At 42.9% G+C, this 21,971-nt stretch overlaps 1 protein-coding gene across 1 annotated transcript in view; it reads left to right on the plus strand.

The window, feature by feature from the left end:
• Positions 1-5,266: 5,266 nt before the first annotated feature.
• The window catches only part of znf385c (zinc finger protein 385C), a gene marked incomplete at both ends in the record, with an annotated part of 71,286 nt that continues 54,581 nt past the window's right edge, over positions 5,267-21,971 (plus strand). Inside the window, one exon of the mRNA XM_079233246.1 lies at positions 5,267-5,588. Within this exon, the coding sequence (XP_079089372.1) occupies positions 5,267-5,588 (322 nt within the window). The remainder of the gene's footprint in view (positions 5,589-21,971) is intronic.

A 21,971-nucleotide genomic window follows, 5' to 3' on the forward strand; every position in this document is an offset into this window, starting at 1 on the left:
AAGTACCACTTACATTTAAATGTCAAACAGAGTTTATTAGAATTTCAAAGAAGAGATTAATCTGCACTTCAGAGCAAATATATCGCGAAAATTGCTCTTTCTATAATTTTATTTATAAACGTTTTTTGGTCAAAACAATTATTCTGCATAATATGTGATCACAAAAGGGGGTGGGGGCTTTACAATGTTGTTTAACTCATATAGGACACTATACATGAATAGGCTATTGAGCACGTTGTTATCCTTTGAAACAACAACAAGCGTGTGCTCGCTGGCACTTGCAGCAGCAGACATTGTGTTTGTGCTCACACACAAGCACATTCAAAGAGTGAGAAAGAGAGTCTGTCTTTCACACAATTTCACACCATCCGGCACACATTAATAGCTGTTCCCTGGTGGCTGCATGTTGGAGCTGTGGAAATATATCAGACTGAGAACAAGCAAAGAAGTCAGGGGTGAAGAATACAGACATGCACACTGTGTATGTGTGTGTGAGAGAGAGAGAGAGAGAGTGAGAGAGAGAGAGAGAGAGAGAGAGAGAGAGAGAGAGAGAGAGCAATATGTAACTGCTTGTTGACTGTGAGCTCAGCATGGAAGAGGAAAACAGCATAAGAGGTTGAACAGTCATAGTGGAGGTGATGAATGGAGTCAGCTGACCCGGGACACGGTGGAGACGGTCTGTCCTGGCGGTAGACTGCAGGTATTAACTAATTCACATAAATGCTCTTCTTCATCTGGTGAAATTATTTCTGGAAGATTAGAGCAACAAATGATATCTTCATCTCAACAGAAGTGAGTGTCGTATACATAAAACACAATCTACTTTTTTTGTGAAAGTATACTGTCAACTTGTGGAGGGAATGCCATGAAACGATTCCTCAATAACTAATGAGAGAGTTGCCATCAGCCTCAGCCTCATCAACTAACAACTGAAGCTAAAGAAGCTAATTTGATTTAAATTGGCCTTTCATCTGATGCTTTGAGCCAGACTTTACATTTTTAACCCGTTACTGACGAGTTTTTAAGTAAGCTAATTGAGCTTTGTTGTAGTGCAGTTTCTATCATCCGAAAGAGAAATTTGCTACAAATATGTTCAACATGAAAGCTCACAACAATGTGTGTTTGCATTGGACAGATTTTGGCCGATACAAAATAAACTGAATTGAATTGAATAAGCTCAAAGCGCAAAACATGCTGGGACAAAATGATCCCAAAACTTGTTAACCTTTGCATATCTTTTCCATCAAGGCATGTGCACTGGATGGAACAGATATGAACCTTCATTGAACCTCTTTCTGACACGGTGTCTTGACAGGTGTGTTTACTTGTAACACAAGTGTCCCTTTTCTTCATTATTTTCTTTAAAATCAGAAGCCCACCTTCTAACTCGCCTATCTTCTTCTCTTTTTGCTCTCTGAATTCTTGTTCTTGTTCTTTCATCTTTTCTAATACCTCCCTCTCGTCTGATGTGTGTACTAACCTGCACAGGCGTGCGCACATCAGCAAGAGCAACCGCACTCAGCTAACAAACAAACACCTCAAATACAGCCTCAGTGATAGGATCAGTGTGATGCAGAATGCATTTCCCCTGGTGAACCAGGACACACTGACACAATCGTGTACAAGCAAGCACATGCACAGAAAGTAAACACACACACACACAATATGAACAAATGCCCTCGCTGTGTGTTGCCAAAGGACTACTGCAAACAGAGATTAGAGAAAACACATCACTTTATTTGCCACTGCTTTTCATTTACTCTCGTTCTGGAGCCGGTGGAAGTGCACCGGGTCCAAGCTCTCGACTGCAGCCAGCCACCTTATGGTTGTAACTTGTTTTGTAATAAGCACAGCACTGATTCCTGTATAATTACACTCATTAGAGAACCGTAGCCTGGACTTGACAAAATCAGCACTGATGCACTGGACACAAAGACCTCGGGCCTGTTTCTGTAGTTGCCGCGGTGACGAGAGTAATGATACTTTGATGATGCCAATTATACAAGTGCCTTTATGCTCTCCTCACAAATCACTCTCTCTCTCCCCGTCCGTCTCTCTGCCATCGCTGACCTGATTGAAAAATGCCTCGAGCGCTGGTAGATTTTTCGGAACATTTTTGATCCTTACCCATCTAATGCATGTCAGACAGGGAAACAGGATATCCCCGCCCGCAGTCATATCCCTTCCAGGCCTCACTGTCGAGACTGCTTAATGGTGAGGAATGCTAACTATCGTTGCATCCAACCTTTCCATCAAACTACCTTTTCCTTCCCGCAGGTGTATCGGTGTCACCTCCCCTGAGGCGGTGGATACAGAATATGTGTGCGTGCTCTGGCTGCTGCGATGCTCGTCGGCTTGATTGGATTTCATTTTTTGTCGATTGCGTTTGTTTATACTGCCAAGGTCAGTCCATGTGTTCTGGGCAGCAGAGGATATATTTAGCCATGTCCAAAGGCCTCTGTTTATTTCTGCACGTTCCTTGAATATCCTCACTCCTTGTTTACACAATCTGAGGGCAACTTGTGTTTGTAATTGTGCCTGTAACTGTACACACGCGTGTGAGGAGTGTGCGTGCTTCTTGCTCACAGTTCGCATTGTGTGGTCACGTGACCTGTGTGAGAATCAGTGTCCCATTGGGCTTACGCTGGTTGTCGATGTCCCCTTCTTATCAGCGTGATTTAGGAGCTGCTAACATGCGTGCAGTGTTTGTACTGGTCCATCTGGAGGCCAGTTCCTGCCCACAGGGTGTATGGGTGGTGGTGCTCGTCGCGGTGGGTCGGTGGTTAGAGCTGGTTTGAGCTGGGGAGGGTGCTGTAGTATTTCAGGATCAGTGAGCGGCAAACACAAGATCATAAATAGAGTTTTTATTGCTGAGCTGCTATGCCGGTTGAGCTTGGATCTTTCACCAAGATCACAGCAGTGATTGATGGTTCCCATGTGCCGAGGGAGGGAGGGGGTGCGGTCTAGACCGAGGGGAACATCAGACAGCGGAAACAGCGGACATGGCAAAGGCTGGCAGAGCCTCCTGGCCTCACGCTCCTCCCCCGGGGTTACCCCCTGACAGTCTCCTGTCCTGTGTCAGCCTCCAATACAGATATCTGTGTGCACACACAGCGGGGGCTCTTGTCTCACACAGCTTCTACCTTCAGCTGGATGAGTCTTTCAAGTTTGTGGAAGCTTTTCGGTTCAAACACACTCAGACACACAAACGCACAGGTGAAAGCTACAACAACCTCCCACCAGCAGGTGGAATCACAGCCACAAAGGTTGCTCATCCCGTTCACTTTACAGGTACTGAAGTGTGAAGTGTAAGACACCCAGAGTGTAAATATCCTATTGGCATATACAGCCTGCTATACTAGCAATTGGCATTTGCTAAAACGTATTAAAAGGTGTATTCAATGAGTGTGAGTTGATCTGCAATCTATTTTAGAGGGTTGTGCAATGGGCTTTAAAGGCAAGCATTAAGTCAAGACCGACTCTTCTATGCTAGACACCCTGCTTTTCTTCCTCCAAAGCACAAGCAATCTTTGAGATGATCTTATGTATGAGCGTTATGTTCCACGAAGAACTGTCTGTTAGTGCGAGGTGATGGAGTTCTGCAGGTCTTCATTGAAGGTTTTTGTTTTGACAACCAATGCTAATTTTGGGGCGGCTTGCTGAGTAGGTTGCGTGGTTAAGGACCACAGAGATTTTTTTTTAATTTGGTGCCAGAAACCAGCGTTGCTCAAAGCTTTTGAGAAAATATCTGATGGGGCCTCTTGAGTGCTCATGGATTGGCAACGTGAATAGCAGCTTTCATGGAGGCTGCTCGCCCTAATGTGTTTTTTAGCAATGTGAGTTGAGAGAGAGAGCTGGGGGGCGGGAGAGCGTTTTCATGCATGTAGGTATGTATGCATCATATACTCCACTTTACATTAGTGTGTGTGTGTGTGTGTGTGTGTGTGTGTGTGTGTGTGTGTGTGTGTATGTGTGTGTGTGTGTGTGTGGGGGGGGGGGCAGTTTGGGTGTTTGCATAAATAAAGAGGCAGAAAGCCAGCAGCATAAAGGCACAGCTGGGTATATTTCAGGGACTTTTTCCAATGTTGATGTCTCAATCCTTCACAGAGCCACTGTGGATGTACCTTTTCATTTATTTATAGAGACAGTAGCTGCATGTGAAACAAACAGCTCTTCTCTCTGACTGTCTATCCTATCGAGGCTTCTTCTCCACCAGAGAGTCCTCCATAGAAAAATAGGTTCAAGCAGATGGCCTTTTTGAGTCACTTTGCTTGATATCAATTTCCTGCTTTGCTGTCAACATTCATCCAGGTGCTCACACGTCTTCACAGATAGTTGTACAAACACAGAAGTGTTTCAGCTTCAGCTCTAATACTTACTTCAGTTGCCGTGATATTCATAATCCTGCCGATCTAGTTGAACCTTAATGTCAGCAGACATCGTCAGAGCTGTTTCATAAACCTCTGGACTCTTTTTCCTGTTTGCCAGTCTGATTCAGGCCCCGGTTGGCTGAGATCCTCCTCAGAGGCAGTGAAGCTGCTGCTGCTGCAGGATTTTGGCAAACGGGGGTGCTCAGACAGCAAGCAGGCATGCAGTCTTCACAATTGAAGCAGCTTGTCGTGAGGAGGGGGGGGGGGGGGGGGGGGGGCTAACTGGTCCTCAGAGAGCCACACTGCGGCACTCTGTCTCCCCCAAGTGGTGCGCCATTGCACCCCAGGACCACCACCACTTGGACTTCCCACCATACAGCGTGATCATGTACATATTCGTGCTCAGTCTGTATTTAGTTTTCTGATGTCTTCATGAATGTGTGCTCGTGCGTGTGTGTATACAGTGCAAGTGTCATTTTGTTCTGAGGGTGCTGAAAAGCATGACAGACAGGAACGAGGTCAGATTCCACACACTCCTCCACAAAGCTTTGGGAATCAGGGGTATTTTTGCCCGCGTGTCCTCGGCGGCTATCAGGTTTTAACAGGCTGGCTTTGTATGCCGGGTGAGCCGGGTCATGCCAGGAAGACGATACCTCCATCATCCACAGGAGGCACGGCCTCAGTCTGTTCCATGCTGTGCTGCACATGCTAATGCTGGGGTGCTTCGGGGGGGGGGGGGGGCATCTGACATGTTTCCCCTAAAAAAAGGTTTTGCGCATGGAGTGGTATGACACCTGAGCTGTAAAGTGAACCTCTAAGCGGTACTGGTCTTTCCTCCTGTCCAGTCACTTGTCCATCCTCTTGTATTTATTCTGTCATCTTCTATTATCACAGGTATGAAACGTCCATTCAGCCCATCACCTCTGCCAGACGACGAGCTGGACAGGAGGGGGTTTGATGCCGGGCCGGGAGCGCAGATGGACTGCGAGCCTTGCTGCGACACCCAGGATGAAGTACCAGATGAGCAGTCACCAGGGGGCGCCCTGCCTTCTGCGCTCTGCAGACCCAAAAGGGAGCGAAAGCAGCGGAGCTACACGATGTGTGAGGTTTGCAACATCCAGCTCAACTCAGCCGCACAGGCCCAGATCCACTACAGTGGCAAATCCCACCAGAAGAGACTCAAGCAGATCAGCAATGGCAAGGTGCCAAGTAAGACAGGTAGGCCTGAAGCGCCACTCAACTGGCCACAATATTGTTACGAAATCAGATGTAAGTGCAGAACATTGGATAAAGTGCTCTGCCTCTGGATTTGACAACATCCAAAGCCTAACCCGTTGCCAATATGAATCCCACACACTGTTCACAGAAACACTGTCGCCAGCCTCTGTGGACCAGTGCTCCCTACTTGCATTCAATAGAAGTTAAACAAATGCAATTATATTTGCTGAAGTGTGTTAAGACGGAGCCTCTGGGCTGAGGACACAAACACACACACAAACACAAAAGTTGAGCAGAGCTGAGTGAAGTCAGCAAGTGAGACACTAATTAAGTGTTGGTTTTGTTTGATGCGGATTGAGTGAAGCTGGACATTTTTTGTCATTCTAGTCACAGCCTCGATTAGGACTCCGCTCCGGGGGAATCAGTCTCTGCTTAGTTTGACTCGTTATTTTTGCTCTTTTTTCAGCCCTTGCTAAAAAGATGCAGACAAACCACACAAGTTTGGTAAAGTAAAGAAGGCAGACAGACAGACTATAAGCTCACATGGCCCTGTACAAAAATAATCAAGCAAGGGGAACAATTTGGAAAGCCAGGTCAAGCTCATATGACATGCGAGTAGATCCTCAGCAGCGACAGGTTGCAGTGGATTGTGTCTCGGCACAACGTCCGTCTATAACCAGTCACATGGCCTACACTGGCCAACAGCCAACGGGGCCTTGTAGATAACGTGGTCTGATGCATGTGTGCTTATATTCAGCATTTATGTGTGTCTGACGTCTGTGTTCCTGAAAGAGCTTAACAATATTTGAACCGGTGCAATCTGAAAAAAGCATTTGGGAATATAAAATCCTTCAAAGCAAGTGAAATAATCTCATCCCAGCGGTGGATCCATGTGGTTAAATGTCAAGCTCTGAAAATATGTTTCTAAAGCAGCACGGGACTGATGCTAAAGGCCTTAGGGGTGTTCAATGGTTACATTTTTGAGATAGCTGGGGAAATCTATGTGGGGTCGATATACCCTTGAGCAAGGCACTTCACATCATAACGCGCCATTTCTATGAGGCTTTATCTATCAAAATGTGTTGCTGTAGCATCTGAAGCAGGTCTTAAAAGAGCAAAAATAAAAATGGATAAAGCAATTAAGTGTATTTTTAAAGAACTGAAATTCCCTGAAGCGGATGTCTGAGCTATTTGTGAAACCCACTGTGGTGCTACTTTAACAGCTGCATAATAGATTATGTGTTATTTGTCCTCCAAATACATTCTCCTGATGCTTTTGAAAATAATGGGTAAGTTATTTGGATAGCTTTGCTTGCCTGGAATTGATTTAGTGTTTGTAGAGGGTAGAACTTTTTTGCATTTACATCATTTTGTTGTCACTTTTTGCAACTTTTCTAGAGAGAGTTTTGTGTGTTAGCCTGTTTCATTATTTTTAATGAAGACTTTTCTTCGCATTTCTTATGGATTTCCTTGTTGGGAAGCAATTCTATTACAAAGACAAGGGACTACAATTGTTAAAAGGGAAGGTTTACAGCCAAGAATCTGTGTCAGTGTTATTTTTATTGTACCTTTATATGCACGAAGTTTAAAGCTACAACTTAATGATGAATCAATGGCTCTGAGTCTCTTTTTGTATCGACGTCCTTTCAAGAGATGTGTTGCTGCTCTCACACTGTACTCTCAGTGCTGAATTCAGGACACTGTAATTGATTGTGTTCAAGCTCAGTGTGCAGACATGACACTCTGTCAACATGCTGACATGATTGTCGTATAATTATCTTTTCACAAACATGGCCTACATACATCAACCTAGCAGCAATGTTCAATGGTGCCTTCAGGTGCCTATGACTCTTCCTGTGATTGTTTAATCTAGGTTTTGTTTATATGCACAAGTTGAATTATGGATTTATCTCAGAAGTTCCATGCAGCATCTAAGGAATTTGTTAGGCAGCTTTCAAGACAGTCGATCAAATCTCTATTTTAGTCGTGATTCATCTGACAATAGAATCACAAAAACGGAAATGTGTGTCTCTATTGATGCAGACGGTTAACGATCACAGAGGAGAGCAGTGTGTCATTGACAGCGATTGTCAAAAACAGTGAATGGAGCATTTAGTGGACTGCAAAGCAAAAAGAGGAAAAAGAGGACATTTAAAAAAATTGTCAATGTGGGCAGCACATTCTTTTCAAAATTTGTTCTGAAAATGCAAGTGTTGACAGAAAACCTTCAGATGTATCTCCATTAGTGTGGTCACAGCCTGAGATCAGCACATATGCTTATCCTGAGCTGAAAATTGGGTTTGAGCGGTTGTGCAAAAAGTGCTTCGGTCCTACTTTTTGGCGAGAACTTCTTCACCCATATAACACCCGTGAGTCGAGTATTGCTGACGGCTTTGTGTGCTTATGGGCCAATGGAAAATTATGGACATGCATCTGTCTTACATGTGCATGTGTGTCTGCATGGATGCATGCATATTTTGTGCCTGAATAAATACATGCAATGTATGTATTTCTGCATTACATCCAGAAATACGTGTGTTGTCCTCCTCACAAGACACAGAAATATGCATTCATCCGTTCACACGCATATACTGGACAAACATACACATTGCACAGCATCTAAGGCCCTGGTACTGTTGGTTCTTATCAGCCCTCATCAGTGGCGTTTGCCTGATTCAGCATGTTCGGGTGTGCAGCAGAGGCAGCCGGTGAGATGGAGCTGCCATGGCGACTCAGTGATTACACCGTTTTAATGCAGTAACTCCTTAGTTTCCTACTCAAAGAAAAGCACAACTTTTCTCTCAAAGTGATTCACAGTGGTCTGTGTCTTTAGGTTTTCTATTTAGATTACAAACTAATTATATATTCCTTCTTACGGAAGTGCAGAACACAAGTCAGCTTGTCATTGCCTCTGGTCTTTGCTGTGTGTTCAAGTGCAACTTTTTGCAGCAAAGTGTTTCCCATGCTGCTTTTCAAGTTGCTTATTGTAGCTGCAGCAGAGCGGCAAGCATGAAACCAACTTCATAAATTCTATAATATACCAGAAACTCAGTCAGTCATACCACGTGCTGGCGACATCCCCCTTTTCGGTACACTGCTGTGATGCAGACTGCATATCTAAAAGTTTGTGAGCATGTAAGCGTGTGTGTGGCGCAGGGACTGCTGAACTGTTGTGTTGTGCAGATTCTCTCTGACATGCAGTCACAATCACACAGCCTTATCTCTCTTCACCTTCTGCTGACTCCCTCAGGCAGCCAGCTCTGCTGTGTCCTCAGCTCCACCACAGCTTCTCCGCTGTGTGTGTGTGTGTGTGTGTGTGTGTGTGTGTGTGTGTGTGTGTGTGTGTGTGTGTGTGTGGGTGTTTGTGTGCACGTATGTGTGCGTCCTGCATGTCTGGTTCAGATATTTTTAGAATTCTTAAATGCTGCAGAGTCTGTTACTTTTTCCGTGGAAACACAAATCCGAGCTTCGTCGCCTCTGTGTTTATGTCAGCCGCATACAGTAAGGCATCCATGCCTGGATCTTTTATAGGTTTATAGGTTCTTTGAACAAAAACTATAACATTTCCTTCTAAATCAATGTGTGTGTGTTACTCCCAGCGAATCGTCTCCATGTCGGAGTGCGTTTTCTTCCCTCTATGCTTCACTGAGCTGACAGTGGGTTCAGGCTCTTTTCTCCCTCTTGTCTGCCCTCCTTCCCCTCCCTTCTTCCTCATCTCTCCCTCCTTCTGGCATGGATGCTGGACATGAGGCAAAGCCAGCCCGACTGCAAGATGAATGTGCCACTGATTAAGTGATTTCACCCGGTTCTGATGGAGAGTGATATGCTGACTGATTAGGATGGAGAGAAGAAATCTAGATGCTTGGGTGACAATGCAAGTTTCGGTGTTCATTTGTGCAGTTTATGCCCGTTTTTATCTTGGCGAATTTTTCACGTCACTCGTTATGAAAGATTATGGCAGTGTAGTTGCTATTTTAAGGCAATGTTTAAGGTGTGGCCCACACAAATGAGCTTTTCCATCACCTTACCTGGAGCATATTTATTTCCTGAAGATAGAATAAAGCTACTTAAAGAAAAAACAAACAACAAATCCACAAGATATTTTTTTTACCTTGTGTGGCTGCTAATGCTGGCTATATTTCATCCTGTCCAAAAAGAAAAACAATCCCAATGCTTGCAATACTTCAATGCCATAGACATGTTTTGAACAAGAGCAAAAAATGGTGGTGGGGGAGATATTTTTAGCCATTTATTTGTGTTTATTGTGTTTACATCACTTGCATAATTTCCTCACTAATAGACTAAAGCGCTGGGAAAGTTTGCAGTATTGAAGACCTTTACAATGCTGGAAAGAAATACAAGGAGGAAAGCCCAGGTGATTTGGGTGACTCAGAGTTTTTCTCACAATCTAACTTCAAGTTGATAACAGAAATTAAGTCCAGATGCAATTCTTATTGTTATAATGAAGTTGGTCCCCAGAGGAATATCTTGTATGGGGCTTTGCCCTCACAGCACGATCCATCTCAGCGCATCCTAACGTGTGCACAGGCACGTGCATCTATCGAACAATACACCTTCAAAAAACTTCTATTGAGGCTTCTTAATTCACATCCCTCCTTTCACAAGGCTGTGATGGCTGATGGTTGTTGAATGTGTTATGGCAAGTTGTTATATGCTTTTACATTCGCATCCACATTCCCACAGCACTCACACACTTGCTCTCTCCTACAAACATACACATGTGGCTCAGTTCTGCATTGCTATTGCTATAAATAATCCCGATGATCAAATGATGATGGAAGGGTGTGGAGAGAGAAAGGGAAGAGAAAAGGGATGGAGAGAGTGGACAGCAGCATGGGCCTGGCCTGATATGACCCAACAGAGGCGGATCTGTGGATCTATAAATCTGACAACACGCTGATTTACTGTGTGTGTGTGTGTGTGTGTGTGTGTGTGTGTGTGTGTGTGTGTGTGTGTGTGTTTGTGCGTGTGTGTCACGTGTTAATCTTCTTTGGCTTTGTGAGGAAGCAAAATGTGTCATTCTGTGAGACACAGAAAGTGCGAGGAGGGAGAGAGAATTTGCATTTTCTTTTTTTTCATGGACCTCAATCTCTCGATTTCCTTTGATTTGTGATTTTTGTGTGTGTGTGTGTGTTAGTGTATGCTTGTGTAATGTGAGCCTCCTCTTCATGGTTAGTCTCTTCATCATGGTCCCTGTCTGACTCCATCTCTCTGGCTCTGTTTTAATAAAGCGTGAGGAATTGGATTAAAGGCAAGGATTTTCTGCTTGAATATATTTGCGCATCTGCGTTTTATTTTTGTGCTGCCTCGCCGTTTTCCAATTTTCTTCCCCAGCGGAGTGAAATGACTTTCCCCTCCTTTGGACATACATGTGCATATGTTGACTGCGTGTGGTGTTTGTGTAACGAGCGGCCTTATCTTAATCGTTGTATATCGTTGAGTGTCTTCTGCCTCAGGTTGGTCTATTTGATGTTTTCATAAAAACTGAGAAATTACTATGCAGCTGCTGGCTGTCTGCTTTATCTAACTCCAGAACACACTTTGGCAAACATTAAAATCCTCACAAACGAGTAAATCAAAACAATGAGAATAGCAAAATATGCTTTCCATGAATGTGAACATTTACAACAAATTAAAATCACAATGAGGACATATAGGAGATTGCAGTGACATATTTTACATCTGCATGAGCTAACCAAACTCTCAAATTATTGTATAGAATTTGAGCAACTCTTTCCCTTAGTGTCTTTTCCTGGTGATGGCTATTGCGTAAATCTACGTAAATGCTATGTGGCGGTGGAGTCTTGCACCTCTCACCTTCTCAGCCCTCCACCTCCGATCCCTCCGCTCGCTGGCCTTCTCTCTCCCGTCTCTCTGCCTCTCTGGGTGCGCCCCTCAATGTGACGGCAGTTCAAACTCTGGAAAAAGGTCGGCGGGCCTCCCGGGTCAGCACACAGAGCCCAGTGGAGCGAGAAACATGAGGAGCGGTGCTCACAAGGCCACGGGGAGAGGGGCGCATCTCTCAGAAATCAACCGATGTCTGTGTTTACCCGGGTTCTGACAGGTCGACTGGCTCCGTCTGTGGATAAGGCCAAACGAATCTCCCTATGAGCCCTTATCTCGCCTGTCTGATACACAAACCCGTATTGCGACATCTGCCGCAGACATATCTGCGAAATGAATTGAACCGTTTGCCAGTTTGCTAAATGTCAGAAAATATCAGTTTCAACGGTATTTTCTCAATCCGGTCACCTGGCACGACCCTGGGTTTTACTCATTTGTGCTTTTTATTAGCGCAACACTGTTGTATCAGCTCCTCCAACACACACTGAGCCTCAGTAGATATGTTGTATATTTCACATAGAGACAACAAAGGTACAATGTGACCTGATGAGCCTCTCTCTTTTTCTCTTACTCTGTCTTTCTATCTTAACCAATTTTGCCCTCTTCTCCCAGTGGCTCATTGTAAAAAGACCCATGAAAGGCTTTCATTCTAGGCAGAGACGAGTCCTTTTAACCCCCCCACCCCCTTCATCTCGCCTCCACCTTAGCCATCCTCTGAGCTCCATCATTACAGGCCTTTAGAAGGGCTAAATTACAGCAGAGTGACTTATTACCAGCTGTATCCAGGGATGGAGGTTAGAGAGGGAGAAGGTAGGCAGGAATTAAGGGGAGAGAGTGATGAAGCAGATGAGGGAGAGGAACAAGGAAGATGGAGGTTCTGAGGGGAAGGATCACATTGAAGAGATAGAGAGAAGGCGTACAGATTAAAAAAGGAGATTGAGAGGGTAGAGAGAGTGGGTGGTGTGTGTGTGTGTGAGAGAGAGCAAGTCGCAGACATAGACAAACACTGTCATTTACCGAGCGAGGTAAAGCTGTCCGCTAATAGACACATGATGTATAGCCCCTGAAAGTTTGCTGCGCCTCATAGTTCCCAAAGTTCACACTTATAGCTCCCATCTCTCACATCCAGTGCCTTGCCAACGGAAGCAATACACTATGGGAGGCCATGGTCAATAAGTTAGATTATAATTTATTGGAATTTGATCTGCTCTCATGAGAGCGCATGTTTCACATTGTGTGAATCAGCGGCAAAATAGTCTGACAGTGTCAGAGCGTTTGTTAGCGCGTGGACCTCCAGAGACCCGCGCTGTGTCGTACACAAAACCGAAGCAGACAGGCTTTAGTAAACAGATGTAAACTAGGTGGAATGAGATGCGGATGGAAGTGGGAGGAAGGCGCGTGTGGTGCACTAACAAACACAGAAATAGATTCCTCACTGGTATGGATGTGTGTAGCTTTTTGCCTCACACACGCACAAAGGACACTCATTTTTATTTCACACCGACACATGAACATCTGCTTTTTGTCTGTGTTAGTACCAACCTCAAACTGAGTCACATGATAACACATACTTAACAAAGTGTGAACGCATACCGTTTATGGCAAGGGTGTCAAACTCATTTTAGTTAAGGGGCCACATGCTGCCCATTTTGATCTCAAGTGGGTCGGAACAGTAAAATCATAGCATAATAAAGCATACATAACAACAATATTTCTTTATGTTTAAATCATTGGTGAAGGTTGTTGGATGATAAAACCTATTTTAAGGTCTTTCTACAATAAACTAGAAGCATAAAGACCAAAGATTCAGACCTCAGCCCGTTGTTTACCTGCCTGGGCTCTCCTCTGCAGATTCCCTCGCAGTCAAGTAATATTTTTAGTCAGTGTTGCACTCAATTGTGGCTTAATGGTTACAATGCCTATCTTACAATCAGCAGATCAGTGGTTCTAGTCCCAACTCAGGTAGTTTATTTTTTTTTTCCTGCAACTGAAACAATTATCCCGCGGGCCGGACTGGACCCCCTGGCGGGCCGAATCTGGCCCGCGGGCCGTATGTTTGACACCCCTGGTTTATGGAGTAGGATACACGTTACACGCATAAAGGAAACCACATGGATTAAGTGTAAACTAACTTTTCTGCACAACATATAAAAATAGGCAGGTTTATTTGTAAACATGTTGGGATATAGCCGGAGCGTGATTGGTTATTTGCAAATAGGAAAATGTTATTATATATACAAATACAATTATTAACATCAATAGGATTATTAACAATAATAGGGCACCACCCTGGCATCAGGGACCAATAACCAAATTGTGGATTAAAGTCTAAAAATGTGTGTTCACTCAAAAAAAGTATTATTATTATTAAAATTAGTCAAATTATTATTTCACATTCAGAGTGAACAATGGAGGTTTGGATCTGAGCACTTGACTATAGCCACCATCTATTATTACAACACGTTTGCATAAAATATTGAAAGAAACAGCTCCTTAAAATATAATGGAGTTTATTTACTTAACATTACTGATTGAAACCAATAATATGAATCAAGAAACATCTATTATACAACAACAAGCATACTATCTAAAAGTTATAAACAGAGGTGTGTGTGTGTGTGTGTGTGTGTGTGTGTGTGTGTGTGTGTGTGTGTGTGTGTGTGTGTGTGTGTGTGTGTGTGTGTTAGTTTGGGGGGAAAAGGAAAGAAGAAAGCACACACAGCTGTAACTCTATAGCACAGAAGACCGGCTGGACCTTTAACTCATAAAGTGCAGTTTCCTGACTTTACTCACGGAGGCAGATTTAAACACAACAAAGCTCAGCAGCGTGGAACAACACTATTACATCAGCAACAAGCACAGTTGTGTTACACAACGCTGGACGGGACTCAGTGGCCAGTAAAATACACACTAACAAGGTAAATAGTGCAGTTCACTGAAACTAAACAAAACAAGGTGACAAACACACTATGACCTGCAGTATCTCTGCCCAGACGAAAGCCTCTTACTTGAGATTGCTTTGTAGCAGTTGGTGTGTATCTTCTTATTTCTTTCTCTATTCGGGGACCGGAGCTTAACCGGTTCGGCGAGCTAAGCGGGACACAAATCCTCCGTACGACAGCGGGGATTGATTATTCGGAAATTTCTCCCTTCTACGACCGACAAATGTCGAGTTAAATAGAAACAGAGCAGGGCGTAGAAGTTATCCTTCTCTTCCTCTGAAGAATCCGTGAATCTTCCTTCCACAGGTTAAAGGCACACAGGGCAAGTTATCCGCTTTCTCCTTAGGGATCCAAAAACAGTCCCAGCAGGGGAATGAGGAACAAAGTAATCAAACTTGAACTGTAGCCTACATGAGAGTTGTTATTGGTATTGAGGAGTAAGGACCACAGCAGCATCTAAACGTACTGCAGTGATATTTGCAGGTACTTGTACATGCTGTTTGATGTGGTGCATTTGACCAGCTAATTAGCCCAATCTAGCCTGATGTTAGCGGTGCACTCTTCCCTGGTGAATGTTTGTCTGGATACCTCTTCAACAAGCTAAATTGCAGGACAGGATGCGTATTCATGTTTGTAATTTATATGACAAAAGACTCTGTGGCTCTTGCGTTGCATAGTAACTATCAACGTAGACAGGGGAAACTAACTATATTCCTTATGCTAAGATATTGGCCTGCCGTCAGGAAACCAACACATTAGATATACCATCCTCCCTTTTTCTCAAAGCAGAACACAGGAAATATGATTTCAATAGGAGATATATAAGGTGTAGAACAGGGAAATCTGTTTTATTTATATACACTGAAAAAAATTATACTATTATTTCAGTCCTTTTACTTTAAAAGGTCACCTTTTATATAATCTGTTACTTTGTGTTTGTTAGTAATTATGAATCCTTATTTTGTAAAGGAGTAAATGTGATCATTCAAACCAAGTAATATTACCGGTAACTAAACTACTGGAGTGACTGTACAACCTGACACAACGAAGTAACATTTACTTGGCGGATACAAGTAAACCTGGCAACTAGGGCTGGGTGGTATGGTCAAACATTCATATCACGGTATTTTGTAAGATTCTGGCGGTTTCACGGTATATCACGGTATTTTTTTCGAATAAAAACATTAATTCATTGATGCCGAAAAGGACCACTGGCCAACTGAAAAGCTGTTGTAAGTGGTGGGACTTAGGACCCAGGGAAATTCCTGCGATGTGAAAGTGGGCGACTCTACCCAGCATGCAATTCGGCAGTGTAATTTTATAAATGTACAATTATATGTGTCACAAACTGTTGTGTCGTGATGTTTGACCCTGTTAGTTGAGCGTTAGTTGTGGGTTATTAATTGTTGTTATAAAGTTAGAAACCATGACTCAGTCTCAATACACGTAATACAACTAGCTCTGGCTGTGCCCGCAGCGGAGAGCTGTGAAAAATACATGTTGCTGCCTGCCGAAGAGCAGCAACTGTTGTTACCATGTACTGGACTCAATAAACGTCTAAAGGTTACGGCTATATGACGGTATATGAAATCTTTATATATAAAGATTACTATCAAAGGCTGAGTAAATGTTGTCTCAGGAAGTAATTTTCAAGTAAAATTGTTATTAGTAAGTAAACTTAACTTTCAAACAGTAAAAATGACTTGGAAATTGTTACCGAGCTTTTTTTAAGTAAATGGCACTTTTTTTCAGTGTACTATCTCTTGACTCTTCAACGTACATCTAATATCCTAACCAATTGATTTGGAGAACGAAAAACCAGAAAAACTCTTAACAATGAAAAAAAACTACAAAGATACATGAAATTATAACAGCAAACATTATATAAAAGAAAACTGTTCCTAATTTACACAATTAGATAAAAAATGTAATTGACTGCACATCAAATGCACAGGTAGCAACAAGAGATATTTAAGAGCCATACTGGAAATGGCAGATTTGTGTTTTAATGACTAATGATGATGATCTTAATTACTGCACATGTGATGTTTCTAAGGGAAGGACTAAACTTGAATCCGTTTTCATCCCAAAATGCATGCACCTGATCTGAATGATCTTGGCTACTGTACTGTAGGTATGCCAGTTCTTAGAGGTTTTATGTAAATAGCATAAGCTCCTTGGTGAGCATGGCCAAAAGGGACGACTACAGCTCCTCCTGACTGCCACACACAAACATGCATACACACACGCAATGCCATTTAGAGAGCAAGCGAGGCAACTCATAGATGATTTTCATTGTTATTCATGTATTAATTTATTTGGTCATGGCAGATGTGAAACAGGGCTGTAATATGCAGATGTGGGTTTGTTTCTCGATGGGAATTTTCCGGTCCACTGCCTCTAGCTGCCACTAATAATAAAGACAGGCAAGGAAGGTGGAGGAGGAAATGGGGAGGAGAGAGAGAAAGAGAGAGAGGGAGAGAGAAATGTTAGTCAGAGAGAGAAGGTTGGACTTGTCAAGATGCCTCCAGTCATACACCAGCTCTCAAACAACTCACCTACTCCCTTTTTTCACACACACACACACACACACACACACACACACACACACACACACACACACACACACACACACACACACACACGCAAGCAGTGACCAGGTGTGATCTAGCTGTGAATGAGCTTGTCCTTGACATGAAGGTGAGCATGTAGAGTTGTACTCTCTATTGTTGACAAGACGCCTGAGCTGCTGCAGGTTGTTGCTCCTCTGTGTTTGGATCAGCAGTAGAAACTGATTTTACTGGCTACGTTTAATGTAACAACACATTAAGACACGAGGGAAATACTTTTAAATAGATATTTATGACCCGCTACGCACAGAACAATGTGGCTGAAAACGAGGCTTAAAAAATTCACAGCCAACTACTTTTCAACCCTCATCAACATCAACCTTTTATTTCTCAGCTCATAAAGAAAATGAATATCTCTGTTGTGCAGCTGCTAGAAAGCTAATGCATTTTTATGTGCCGCTTTTGTTGTAACGCTTGCTGTGAGTAGTGCAGTCTTTGTAAGCAAATACGCAGTTGAATAAACTGACTGTGTCACTGCCTGAGACATAAATAGCCAAGGACTTTAAGACACCCTGCAGGCAATTGGCTGTGAGACATGTTGTTTTCTGTGTGTGTTGTTGTGGTGTGGCACCGGAGTTAGTTCCTGCGGGAGGGTCATAGGCGGGGAACATTGCCACGCCGGAGAAGTAATGATGTCAAAGTAGAGATGCTAACAGGCAGCGAAGGATTCACCCTTTTTTTTTGTGTCTTCCCCGCTGCATTTATTACAGATATTAACCCCCTACTGTCTGTGTGATGGAGTGGTGGATTGTATCCTAGAGGAGAGGAAGGAGATGGATGAGAGACATAGCGATATCCGTCAGATGTTGAGCTATTAATATGAAAGAAGAAAAAGTGACTTCAAAGGTCACAGGCGACCGACATTGTGGATACACAGCTTGGACAAAACATTTTTTCTATATAATACTATCAAAATAAAAGTATAGTAATATATTTATACTGTTTTTATACAGTTTATTCTATCCACTGTTTATGCTTACAATGAAAGACAATAAAATACTAACTTCATTAAAAAAGGAAATTAATTACAATTGTGTAGCAGCACTGTCGTGTCAAGTTGATCAGCTAATTAGCAGCATCGTCAGCTGTACGACTGCCAATATACACGGTGGTTTTTCAAAATAGCCCGGGACCACAAACGGAGCTTCAAAGAGGCTGAAAAGGCAAAAACAAATGAAAATGACTTAATCTGGCAGAAGAGCAGTTTCAGGAATCATGACACAAGGCTTCAACAAAGAGGGACAGGGTTGCAGCGAGACATTAAATATACAGTACACATTCAATGCATTTTTTTCATCTTTGTCATTTTGGCTTGCACAATGTTCTGCTAAGTGGGTTGAAGGTTGGTTTCATCTGATGCTACAAATACAAATAAACCAGTAGTGAAACAAGTATTTAGATACTTTACTGAAGGGTCCAGTGTGGAGGAGTTAGTGGCAAGTTGCAGTCCTCTTCAGCAGTGTTGGGTCATTGGTAGATGTGTTTGTGCTTTACCAGCAGGACTGTGTCTCACGTGTTCAGGTATGATGTCTATATGTCTGTCCTTGTGCGTGTGCATGGCAAACAAAAAGGTGGACCCACTCTAAAAACATTGCCACTGGCCTAAGCTTGAATGACCATGAAGGTCCACCCATGTGGTGTAGTTACAAAAAGTTGCCATGGACGATGGTCTATTTCGAGAAGAGCCTTTATACTGTTTTGAAAACATGGAGTCTTCAGCTTTCAGAATCTGTACACCAACTGTATGTAAAACTGTGTCTCATCATGAAGTGTTTAAATCCAGGTTTCGACATTGTAACCCGAGCTCTGTAAGCACTGGCGGTAATACTTCAACCACGAGCACGCATTCTCCCTCTGAAAATGTGTATAGCATGCCAATCAGGGTGTGCTTATGAAAATACGTGTGGACCGACAACAGAAACATGCATATCCCTTATGGTTGAGGAGCTATTCCTGATTCATTTTGAATATGTTATTTTTAGATTTTTTTTCCTACGGCTACAGAACAAAAGGTTACCAGGGCACCTTTTACATGAAAGTAGAAATGCATTATGACAAAATATACCATTGCAGGAGGGTCCAAAGTAGATGTACTCATAATGTTGTCATATATTATCATATATTATATCATATCAAGTATTACTGATGCATACAAATGCAAGAGGCCTATTAAAGTTGCAGCATTAAAGTATCTGTTCACTAAAGCTGCCAGATATGTTGTAGACAAAAATCAAATTTGAAATGTAATTTGATAGAAGTATACAGTGCCAGAAAATGGTAATAATTAAGCTAAGTACTTCAAAATTGTACTTCATTGCTTGTAAATGGACTTGGTTACATTCCACCGCTGCTATAAACACAAACCTCACAGCATCCATCAAGCATGCTGACGTCTTGTTCCCTTCTGATTTGTAGACACACGCATGGCTATCTAGAGCCGAAGCCCACAGGCATGCACCCAGGCCGGAGTCCAAGCTGTGTCGAATCAGCGGAGTCTTCACCAGAGGCCAAATCTGTAGCGTATAATTAGCTTTTAATCAGCACCCTCTTTCAGGCGAGCAGTAAAGATTAGCCCAGCTTGGGCTCTGCTTAAAATAAGCATTCATAAATGTGTGTGAAAGCCTCTGACCCATCACATCCAATCACACACACACACACACACACACACACACACACACACACACACACACACACACACACACACACACACACACACACACACACACACAATACCAAGGTCCCTCCCCGATGTCCTCTCTCTTCCCGCTTTCCCTACTCTTGCCTGTAAAGCTCCTTTTTATTTTATCCTCTCTCTTCTCCTCTCTCCGCTCTGAATTTGTTAACATTGTTCGTGGATGTTGCTCTGCCCCTCCTCCTTTTTTATAGAAAAATATACAGTGACTTGTGCTGCTGAAATACAGTTCCATGTTTGCAAGGGTATGCAGACACACACATGCACAGCAAGCCTGACCTTAGTGACACCTTCTGCGCCGGAGGGTCTATTTGGATAATCCAATATGGTGAATTTAAAGTGAGTGTCTTTATTTGTAAAAGCTGCTGGGGTTCGAGAGCGTAACATTTTCGATGAGCTTGTCGCGTCTAATCCCTGCCTCTCTCTGGGGTGAGCCGCAGCATTTATGCCAGTAATGAAGTGCAGTGAGATGAAAGCCTTTTTAATGGGATTTTGTTAAACTGGGACACAAACCAGAAAGTCAGGGAGAAGGGAGGAAAACACTTCCTCATCATCACAGCCATCGTCATCGTTATTTCTACTTTCGTGCGCTGCTGGCTCACCTGCTGTGATTATTTTATCAGTGTGTGTCACTTCTAATTTCTATGATAAATGTCAATCAGACCTCCTGTTGTAAAATGTAATCATATTCCTCATGGGGTTTTTATTTTGCTCCTGTTTAATTTTTCCAATCAACTCAGTAATTTTCCTCCATTCTCGCTCTCAGCCCGCACAGCTCATCTTCTGTTGGTCGAAAGTGAACAAGGAGTGACTTCAGTGTATTTCGCAGCTTGAGTGGGTACATTGTGTGAGTATCTAAGTCTCTGGGTGACGGGTTCAGTCTCAAACACACTGAGCACATCGCTGCTTCATTAAAGCACCAAATGACCCAAACTAGTGTAAAGGGTACCTAACTTTTCTTCAATATTACATAAATGTTGCTGTTCTAAAAATGTAAACGTTAAGGGGTAAATACATACGATTATTATCACGCAATTTTGATAGATACGATTTTGGGCTGGTTATATTTAGTTGTCATGACTGAGAACTTGAGCCTGTGGTCTGAGCCAGTTGCAGTGGATGATTGGGAGAAAAGGATTCAAATCGTTTGCCTTCTAGTCAAGTTGTTGCTGCTTGTTGCAGTGTAATTGTGTGTGAGGAGCAGGTGAAATAACATTACATCTGAAAATGTGTTGGTGTGCCAAGAGAAGGGTTTTATGATCCATTTGATCTGGTTTTCAGTGCAGAAAAAAACTGCTGAGGTGAGGTTTACTAACCTTCAGCTCTTTGCAGTTACGAACCTTGTTGCACACGCCATGTTCCATTTTACCTAAAATTGCCCTTTTCCATTGCTAATACACATTTTTGCACAATATGCAATATACGTCTATTTGTACTTGTCTAGCACACAAAATGTAATGTTTTGCAAGATTATTTATATTTACTTTTCTGAGCATCCAGACTATCCGTGTCGGTGGATGTCAGTACTGTAGGCTTTTTACACATATTCTAGCATTCTTCAGGTCAGTTCACAGCTTTAAGGCCGTTGCACACCAAGTCGATTTTTTGCATATGCGTTATCCTTCGGTAACATTTGTTATGCAGAGAAACTTCGCACACTGAGTCTGATACATATTTATTTGTTGATTTGCAATTCAAAACAAAAAATGTATCTTTACATTCTGCATCTATTCTTTATTTTGTGCTTTGTGCCGGGTGACGAATGAACCAACTGATCAGCTCATCAGATGCCATATTGGATGATGTTTGCTCTTGCGGTGGCTCCCGAGTGGTCAAACAACTCTGACGGGTATGAAAAAACACAAACAAAAATATAAATGAAACAAAATTGAACATATTCCAAAAACTTTAAAGACGGAAAAAAAGTTTTGGAGTTTGTGTGCAAACGTGATTGACACAACGTGAGGTTGTATTTGTTTTTAAGAACAATGCGGTTTTCAGAAGTGTCACCATATGCACCCTTTGACACTGCAGACGGAGCTAAATGGAATTTGCAGGAAACAAATCATTGTGAAACGGCTGTTGCGGCAAAGCGTTCAGCCTGTGAGAGCCAGTGTGTGTGACGAGTGGTGAGTCCAGCTCGCTCCAGCCAGCCAGCGATCCTGCTGCTGCTGCTGTGATGAGTTTGGCTCATGACCTCCTCAGGGCCGCGCTGCCTTACTGGCCCCCTGCCTACTGTTCTGTCAACAGCATC

The sequence above is a fragment of the Taurulus bubalis genome (assembly GCF_910589615.1).
Source record: "Taurulus bubalis genome assembly, chromosome: 17".
In the NCBI taxonomy this organism is placed as follows: Eukaryota; Metazoa; Chordata; class Actinopteri; order Perciformes; family Cottidae; genus Taurulus; species Taurulus bubalis.